This window comes from Orycteropus afer, unplaced genomic scaffold (assembly GCF_000298275.1).
Source record: "Orycteropus afer afer isolate SDZICR_OR568_19922 unplaced genomic scaffold, OryAfe1.0 scaffold00064, whole genome shotgun sequence".
NCBI classification, from domain to species: Eukaryota; Metazoa; Chordata; class Mammalia; order Tubulidentata; family Orycteropodidae; genus Orycteropus; species Orycteropus afer.
The window spans coordinates 7,098,909-7,108,892 of record NW_006921651.1 but is presented as its reverse complement, the minus strand read 5'-3'; the positions used below and the strand labels follow the sequence as shown (position 1 = coordinate 7,108,892).

The 9,984-nt window shown below is 42.0% G+C and overlaps 1 protein-coding gene across 1 annotated transcript in view; it reads left to right on the top strand.

The window, feature by feature from the left end:
* ABCC2 (ATP binding cassette subfamily C member 2) overlaps nucleotides 1–9,984 on the top strand; it is a 91,931-nt gene that overhangs the window by 64,898 nt on the left and 17,049 nt on the right. The window contains exons 23-25 of the mRNA XM_007939966.2: nucleotides 813–967; nucleotides 4,955–5,110; nucleotides 7,063–7,262. Of these exons, the coding sequence (XP_007938157.2) occupies nucleotides 813–967; nucleotides 4,955–5,110; nucleotides 7,063–7,262 (511 nt within the window). The remainder of the gene's footprint in view (nucleotides 1–812; nucleotides 968–4,954; nucleotides 5,111–7,062; nucleotides 7,263–9,984) is intronic.

Genomic DNA, 9,984 nt, shown 5'->3' with positions numbered 1-9,984 from the left:
ATCTAAGCATGTTCCCCTCCCTTCTCCTCCCATCCCTGGTTACCAACAACGAAAATTTCCTTCCATGTATAAACTTTTCCTTGACCTTTTACAATAGTGGACTAATACAATATTTGTCCTTCTGTGATTGACTTTTTTCACTCAGCATAATGTCCTCCAAATTCATCCACATTATGTGGTGTTTTGCAGATTCTACATTATTCTTTAGGGTTGCATAGTATCCCATGGTGTGTATGTACCAGTTTGTGTATCCATTCCTCGCCACCAGTGATTTTTTTACTGTCTCTATAGTTTTGCCTTTTCCAGAATGTCATGTAGCTGGAATCACACAATATGTAGCCTTTTCAACTAACTTTTTTCACTTAACAATATGCACTTAGCCTTCATGTATTTTTATAGCTTGATAAATCTTGTGTGTGTGTGTGTGATATTGGGTTAGTTTACAGAGCAAATTTTTTTCCATTCAACAATCCATACACATTCTGTTTTGTGACATATACTACAACCCCCACGCTATAACAACATTCTTACCACTTCCTCCCTGTGCCCACCCCTTCCCTTCATTCTTCTTTCCCATCTCCTCCCACCTTCCTAGCTCTATCCCTGGGCAAATGCTGCCTTCTTGATCTCATCTGTGTGATTATTTCAATGAGTGCATATGCTCCTGATAGTACTTACCACTGCCTCTCTTATAGAATGTGTCTAAGCCCTGTATTTTTCCTGGACTTGGACAAACATTTGCCATTATGTCCTTGGCACAAGGCTTCAAGGATCCCTGTACATGGTGCTAACAAAACTGGTTCCATTTTTAGGTATATTTATACTCAAAGCAAACCTCTGGTCTGTCTATGGTAGCATCCATGCCTCAAACACCCTGCACAAGCAACTGCTGAACAATATCCTTCGAGCACCCATGAGTTTTTTTGACACAACACCCATAGGCCGGATTGTGAACAGGTTTGCTGGTGTAAGTATCTCAAAGGCTAGAAGCTGGTGTGTGTATGTCCCGAGAATCGTTCTATTTCTGACAGGGAGGAAGGAATTCTAATGTCCCTCTAAACCACACTATGCAGTTCCAGTTCTTTTGTCCACTCAGCAAGTAAACATTTCTTATGTACCTCCTGTGAGGCCTTCAGGGTCCTGGGGATAGAGAGATGAATAGCTCTGGCCCTTTAAGGAGCTCCCAGTCTAATGAGAGAGGCAGCCAAGGAAATAAAAGATTATGATGGAATATGGTAAAAACCAATATCGATGGCATGTACAAGGGTATTCTGGGAGCACAAAGGAGTGACATAGAAAATAAACACTAACTCAGCCTGGTGACTGAGGGCAGGACAATACAAAAAAGATGAGATTTGAGTTAAATCTTAGAAATTAGCTAAGAATATTTCAGGAGTAGGGCATAGGAGAGTGGCTGTGAAAGAAAGATAATAAGGATTATTCTGCTGAGGGAAAAATGTAAGTAAAAGCATTGTCATAGTGGATAAGGCTCTTGACTGCTAACTGGAAGGTCAGTGGTTCAAACCCACCAGCTGCTCCATTGAAGGAAAACAGGGCAATCTACTTCTGTAAAGATTTACAGCCTCAGAAACCCAATGGGGGTCACTATGAGTTGGAAACGACTCAATGGCAGTGAGTTTGGTTTTTTGGTTTTACCTGTGACAGTGAATAAAAGGAAAGCCCTTTGATTAGTCTTTGCCTCTACTCTTAGATCTGGCCCATGGAAGGCAGTCATTACAATTTTAACAAGGTTGTAAAGCATTGTCCCCATCTGCTGTAGATCCTAGAAGCCTTGGCATTCATTCGTTCACTCAACAACATTGATTGAGCACCTTCTATGAGCCAAGTACTGTTCTAGACACTGGGGAACTGTAATATATACATTACAATCTTAGACAGCTGTCTTCCACGTTGACTGACTCTCAAAGTGTCTGAGATGTAAATTTCAGGAACAGAAGAGGAGACCAGGTGATTCTGAGCAATATTCGGCTGTCATTAACACAGTTTTCAGCCCTCTGCTTAGGGGGAGGAGGTCTGTGTGTATACAGATATAATTTAAATGTGTGAGAAGCTCTGGGCCCTAATATTTCTTTGGTCTTGAGTCAGACTCATAAAGGTTAATCCATGCTCCACAGTCCACAGCCCACAGTCAGGTTCTGGGGTCATAGTAACTGCTTCAAAAGTGGGAAGCTGACTAGTCCTGGTTTATCATCTTTCCTTAGGGAAGAAACAGTGGGCATCATTGGAGATGAGTTCAGTGAACTCTCTGCTCTTTAATAGAACCCAGAAGCACACAATTTTTTTTTTGAGATGTTTGTTTGTTTATGTATTCATTCTGAGAGACTCCGGATGCTACGGGGTCGGATTGGCTGTAATCTTAATAGAAGCTGCTCATCAGGTCTGGATCTCCCATGGTACTGCTGGGTGTGTTCAAACAGGCAAGCTTTGGGTTACTAGCCAAGTGCAGACCCTCCGTGCCACCCAGGGACCTTAAAAACACACAGTTTTAGATGAAGATATTTCTCATAGGAATTTTACAAAAATTGCATGCACTTTTCCCATGTTGTAATATATATCATTGATCTTCTAGAAAAGAGAATGTTGTTGTTGTTGTTATATGCTGTCGAGTTGGACCCAACTCATAGTGACCCCTCCTTGGGTTTCCAAGGCAGTATCACTACAGAAGTAGATTGCCTCATCTTCTTTCCGAGGAGTGGCTGGTGGTTTGAACCGCCAGCCTTCTGGTTAGCAGTCAAGTGTCCTAGGTGTTATTGTGAATTACTTAGGACAATAGGCAACAATCATACTTTGCTAACTGCTTTTGTACCCCATGAAAAAGGAAACTCTCATCAATAAATAGCGATTTTTGTGGAGAGGTGGCTCAAGCCTATAAAATGGAGTTTGATCTAGGGTCCTCTAGACTGATGGTTGAACCCTGTATCAGTTAGGATTCTCCAGGGGAAAAAAAAAATCCTTTCTCTTCTTATAAAAGCCCAGGCTTCTCCCTAAGAATCTTCTCTTAGGAAGAGAGAGAGACAGAGAGAGATTTTGAGATTTTAAGGAACTGGATTGTGGAGCAGATTGGCAATCTAGAAACTAAGGCAGGAGTTGATGTAGTCAAGGCAGAATTTCTTTCCCAGGAAATCTGTTTTTGCTCATAAGGCCTTCAACTGATAGAATGAGGCCCACTTACATTATCTAAGATAAGTTCCTTTATTCAAAGTCACTGATTGTAGATGTTAACTACCTTTACAGCAGCACCTAGATTAGTGTTTAATTAAATAACTAGGACCTTCTGGGTGGTGCTGATGGTTAACATACTCAGCTATTATACTGAAGGCTGTAAGTTCTAGTCCACTCAGAGGCATCTCAGAAGAAAGACCTGGCAATCTACTGCCAAAAAATCAGAAATTGAAAACCCTTTAGAGCATAGTTCTTGTCTGACACACATGGGGTCACTCAACTTGTATGTAGTTTGGTAGGTAATTAAAAAAAAAAAAATCAAACTCACTGCCATCAAGTCAATTCTGACTCAAAGTAACCCCTTTGGATTTCTGAGATGGTAAATCTTTAGGGAAGTAGATTGCCCAGTCTTCCTTCTGCGGAGTGGCTGATAGGTTTGAACCTCCAACCTTCTGGTTAGCAGTCAAATATCTTAGGCACTACGCCACCAGAGCTTCCAAATTGACATATAAGCCTAACCATCAAGGCCCTTAAGAGGAGGTTGAGGAAAGGGTGAAGGAAAGAAAGATGGAGAATCTGTGCCATATTAGGATTGAAAGCAATCTGGGTAAGACTGATAACTTCTGCCAACCTTCAACACAGAGTTATTTATTTGCATTTTGATGTGACTCTGGGAAGATGGATTAAACTTATCCCCGAATCATCCATGATTCATGTTCTTTCAGGAGGCTGTTGTCCCTGACCCAGTCAGGAGCCCTCCAGAGATCATTTGGACTCACCTTGGTACCCATATATTATTGGTCCTAGAATCAACATAATCCTTTCAGAAATCTAGGCAAGAACCATACAAAACATAAACCAGGCTTCTTGAGCATGTTCCCAATCAACCATGGACCCATTCATCCATTTGCTCATTTACTCATTTATTCAATGTGGCAAGAAGGTGATATGGCAATGAGACCCATCTGTCACCTCTGGGTTCATTGGTTAGAACAATGTCCAGGCAGGGATCACATTTAAACCTTACATCCCTTTCTCCTTGAAGCTCCTATGTCTGGCAAAGGGAACAACTTTCTAGGTATAGGATGGTTCTTCACTCAAGGATGGGTGACAGGGCTTGTTTACTAGAGCCTCCAAACAAATATTTTCTGAATGCCTGTTATGTGCCAGGCTGTATGCTAGATACCCAGTGAAGTTAGGATAACTGAACTGGCTTCATTATGGGAGAAGATTTACCTGTAAGGGTCTATTAGCTTAAAAACCAAACCAAACTCACTGATGTGAAGTTGGATCCAACTCATAGCGACACCTCCTTGGGTTTCCGAGGTGGTATTACTAAGGAAGTAGATTGCCCAACCTTCCTTCTGAGGAGTGGCTGGTGGGTTTGAACTGCAAGCCTTCTGGTTCGCAGTCAAATGTCTTAGGCACTATGCCACCAGACTCTTTTATTAGATTACAGTGGTTATTAACAATTTAATAAATTTGACAAAGAGGAATTTCACTGAGAAGAGTGAAAACTTTTGCCAAGTCAATTGAAAAAGGTGAAGGATGATTGCCATATCTGTTTGGAAGGATTTAGAATGGTGACAAAATTATAGAAAATTATAAAAATGAAATTGATTATTGGTGAGCAGTACAGTATAGTGCAAATGAATAGCATGAAACGATTGAATGAGGGAGTCACTGGGAACAGAGAGGACCTTCTGGAATCGGGAAGACATAAAACGTCTTTGGAATTCATTGGTACACCATCTCCCCTGTGTCTTCCTAGGATATTTCCACAGTAGATGAAACCATCCCTTCCACCTTGCGCAGCTGGATTCTGTGCTTTCTAGGGATAATCAGCACCCTTGTCATGATCTGCGTAGCCACCCCAGTCTTCATCGTCATCATCATTCCTCTCTCCATCATCTATGTGTCTGTTCAGGTAGGTTTGAAAATGACTAAGTCTTCCTTCCACTCTCCTTATAAAAGCCCAGGCTTCTTCCTAAAAATCTGCTCTTTTGCCTATCACTCACTCCTCTCCAGAACCTTGGCTACTTAATCACTCTTACATACCAAGGAGTCCACTGACCACTGGCTGAAGCTGGAACGTCAGTGTTGATTCATGTACAGTTCATAGAAAATATCACCTTCCCTGCTGCCCCCAGCAGCTGGAGATACTACAGGTGGAACTGATTTATGTTTGGATCTGAGACTACTTTGAAGGTGGCCCTGGACAAAGTTTTAAAACTCCATGAGAATCTCCAAAATGGTTAGGTGTTGGTTGCTGCTAGAAGACTTGTCACATGACTGCTTCCTCAATTGGCCTTGAAACAGGCATTTCTGCTTGGAGTTGTCTCTTAGCAGAAGCTAGATGTCTTTTAACTTCAGGGGAGTTCTAGTCTCACTGGGATGTCTGTGGATGCATTAGGCAAATTCCAGTATGTTCTTGAGGGCACAGGTAGTTCGAGAGCCAAGTCTCACAGAAAAGCGAGAGCAAGTAGAAGGGACTCCATGTCCGTACTAAAAACTGACAAGGAGGTTAGGGAAGTTTCAGGGGACTCTTGTCCCACTAGTTGCCTTTGTGATGCCATATTCGCCAGAGAAAAACAAGCCCAAAGACCTTGCAGGCACGGGGCAGCCCATGGCCTGTGGGAAGATGGCACCTCATGGTATGTGTGTTGAGTTCTTCAGGTACACTGATGGTAACAGCCTTTTGACTATTATTAACAAACCAACAAGGAAGGAGATATTTGAAGAAACTTCCAAGTATAACATTTTGTATTCTGACTCTCAAATGCCCAGCCCTTCCCTGGTTTCAACAAATTCCACAAAATCTACTAGTGCTGTTAACCCAACTGTGTTGTTGTTGTTGTTGTGTGCCGTCGAGTTGACCCCGACTCATAGTGACCCTCCCTTTTGTTTCCAAGGCAGTATCACTATGGAAGTAGATTGCCCCATCTTCCTTCTGAGGAGTAGCTAGTGGGTTTGAACCACCAGCCTTCTGGTTAGCAGTCAAGTGCCTTAGGCACTACACCACCAGAGCTCCTAACCCAACTGTAGTTCACCCTTATGCCTCATATCTCAGAGATTCTGCCTGCTCAGTCTCTTACATCCAGTTCTAGTTCTTAGACTAAACATTCCACCCTAGCCCCCTCAAGACTATCCTTTCCTTCACACATCTCTGAGGCAGTTTTTGTCACTTAACCGAGTCTTCTTCAATTTTCACCCAAACCTCAGGGTACCTTTCTCTGGTCATCCCCCTCACACACACACCCTATCACCACTTTCCACACTTCTCTGGTTCCAGATGCTTCTCCAGAACCCTTGTGGAGTCTACTTCTCTAACCAGTACAGAAGCTCTCATTTGAGGAGTATATGTAGATCCTCAGGGAGAATGTGGCCAAGCTCCTCACTGGTTTGGAAATGTATCAAAAAACCAAACTCACTGCCATTGAGTCCATCCTGACTCATAGCGACCCCTCCTTGGGTTTCCAAGGCAATATCTCTATGGAAATAGATTGCCCAGACATCCTTCCGAGGAGTGGCTGGTGGGTTGGAACCGCCAGCCTTCTGCTTAGCAGTCAAATGCCTTAGGCACTATGCTACCAGAGTGCCTTGGAAATATATAGTCTCCCCAGTTCCCCAAGTATAGTCTCCTCAAATGTTCCCCATCATCCCTAGGTATCCCCATTATTCTCCTCCTCTCAGCCTCTCTCCCCATTCCTCTGGCCATGGATGAGATTGGAGGCTTCTGTCCCATTTAGATGTCAGCTGTGGCCATCAAGGTGAAGAACATTAGGTCATGGCCAGGAAGAGGTAGAGCTGTGATCAGCAGCCTTTTACAACATGCAACATAATTATGTGACTAATTGACTCTTTACCTTTTGTGACCAGACATTTTATGTGGCTACTTCCCGCCAGCTGAGACGTCTGGACTCTGTCACCAGGTCCCCAATCTACTCTCACTTCAGTGAGACTGTATCAGGTTTGCCTGTTATTCGTGCCTTAGGGCACCAGCAGCGATTTCTAAAACTCAGTGAGGTGAGGATTGACACCAACCAGAAATGTGTCTTTTCTTGGATTATCTCCAACAGGTAAGGCTACTGCTGGATTGTTACCCAAATGTGTGCTTTGTGGTTCTGTACTTTTGACCTTAGCCACAGCAAGGCTGGTCTGGCCAGAGGATGTGAAGTTCACTCTGGCCACACACTGCTGTCATGTTATTTAAGTAGAGAGGAGAAGCATGACTTGGAGTTAGAGAGCTGTGTTCCTAGGCTCTCTCTGCCAGCTACGAGCTGTGCAAAGTGACTTGATGTTACTGAGGAATATCTCATTTTCTTTGCATTGACAATGGGTAAAATGCAACCTATTTCACAGAGTTACTGTAGCAGTAAAATGAGATTTTTGAGCATTTTGTAACTCAGGTACCATGCTAGCACAGGTGACTTGGATGTTCTCTATTTTCTTCCCTGAGAATAGATGTGAGATTGCCCATAGAAATACTATTCTTTTTAGGATGGTAAAAAAAGCAGAGGTTAGAGGGAGAAGAGTTGGGAATTTTTTAGGTAAAAGCAAACAAAGCTGTGATGAGAGAAATGGAAAGCTCACATCCTGGGAGGTGAACCCGTGAACAGGGTGAGCATGATTCCTTCAGCATCACCAGATCCTGGCAAGCAGCAGCACATCCTTGAAGGAGGGTGAAAATTCTTGAGTGGTTCCCAAAGTGTCTTGACATGTTAAGGGCAGGCTGACAATGCTCAATATTATTTGGAACTTGGAGAGGTCAGGAGTTTGATTGTAAAGATACTTTATTTCTTGGAGATTTTCCAAGAAGAAAACAGGCATCTAAGTTGATCCCCTTAGAACTAATAGGAAATATTTCTCCTATTTATATGTTCACAGGTTAGAACTATTGGTGCAAACATTAAATACATTTTATTTGGGAAAGTAATTCGTATAATCGAATTCCATCTATATATACTCTTGAGTTCTCTGCAGAGTCTAAATGTATCTCTTAGTGTTTAGTGCACACCTAACTACCCTCCTCCTCCAGCTTATTTTCACTTTTTTCCCCCCTTTAATAATGAAATCAGACAGGGTACATTAAATGTTTCTATGGTACTTATTTTTTAACCTTATATATAGATCCAGTATGACATTGTTTACCAAACCTGCCTGATCAAAATAATCACTTAGAACATTTGTTAAAAATGCAGCTTCATCCTCAAATTCATATGAAATTGCAAGGGGCTACAAGTAAACAAAACAATCTTGAAAAATAAGAGCAAGTAGGAGGTTCATACATCCTGATTTTAAAACATAAGATAAAGCCATAATAATCAAAAGAGTGTGGTACAAGTATAAGGATGGACATGTAGGCCAATGGAATAGAATTGATATCCCAGAAAGAAACTCACACATCTATGACTTTAGAACAACGGTGCCAAGTCCATTCAATGGGAAAAGAAAATGGTGCTGGAATAACTGATTGCATGTGCAAAAAAAGGACATTGTACCCATCCCTCATACCATTTACAGAAATTAACTCAAGATGGATCAGTGACCTAAAACCACCAAACTCTTAGATGAAAACAAAAGGGTAAAGCTTCAAGACCCTGTGTTTGACAATGGAGACTTAGAAATGACACCAAATGCATCAAAGGGAAACAGATGAACTGGGCTTCATCAAAATTAAAAATGTTTGTGCATCAAAGCACCTTATCAAGAAAGCAATAAGACAACCTGCAGAGTGGTAGAAAATATTTGGGAACCATATATCTGATAAGGGTTTACTATCCAAGATAAATAACGAACTCTTACAAGTCAACAATAAAAAGACAACACAGTCCAAAAATGGGCAAAAAATTTGAATAGATGGGTCTCTGAAGAAGATATACAAAAAGCAAAAGATAACAAATAGCAGAAGAGCCCATGAAAAGATGCACATCATTACTCATTAGAGAAAATGCACATTAAAACCACAATGAGCTGCCACCTCCCCTACTAGAATGGCTATTACCAGGAAAAAGTAGAAAATATCAAGTGTTGTCAGGGATTTGGAGAAATTGTAACCCTTGTCCATTGCAATAGGAGCCTTGGTATGTAGTGATCAAGTGTTCTGCTGCTAACCGAAAGGTTGGTGGTTCAACCCCCACCAGTCACTCATGGGAAAAAGATGTGAAAGTCTGCCTCTGTCAAGAGTACACCCTTAGAAACCCTATAACGAACACACTGCTGTGGAGTCGGATCCCACTCATAGAGACCCCTCCTTGGGTTTCCAAGGCAGTATCACTACAGATAGTAGATTGCCCAACCTTCCTTCTGAGGAGTGGCTGGTGGGTTTGAACCTCCAGCCTTCTGGTTAGCAGTCAAGTGCCTTAGGCACCACGCCACCAGAGCTCCCTAGAAATGCTATGGGCCAGTTCTACTCTGTCCTATTGGGTTACTAGGAGTCAGAATCGACTTGATGGCAGCGGATCTGCTTTCATTTCGGTGTGTCCATTGCTGGTGGGAATGTGAAATAGTGCAGCCACTGTGGAAAGCAGTTTAGAGGTTCCTCAAAAAGTTTCAACATCATTTTCAAAAATGCAGATTCCTACACTCCATCCTAGACCCACTGACTCAGAAACTCTTGAGGAAGGGTTCAGGATTTTTTTGTATTATTTTTATAAATTTTTATTTTGGAATAGTTTTCGATTTTACACAAAAGTTGCAAATGGGGGCGGGGCAAGATGGCGGACTAGGCAGAAGGATTGCACAGACCCTCTTCAACAAAGAAAAGGGAAACCAATTAACACAGACACAGAAGATAATCTT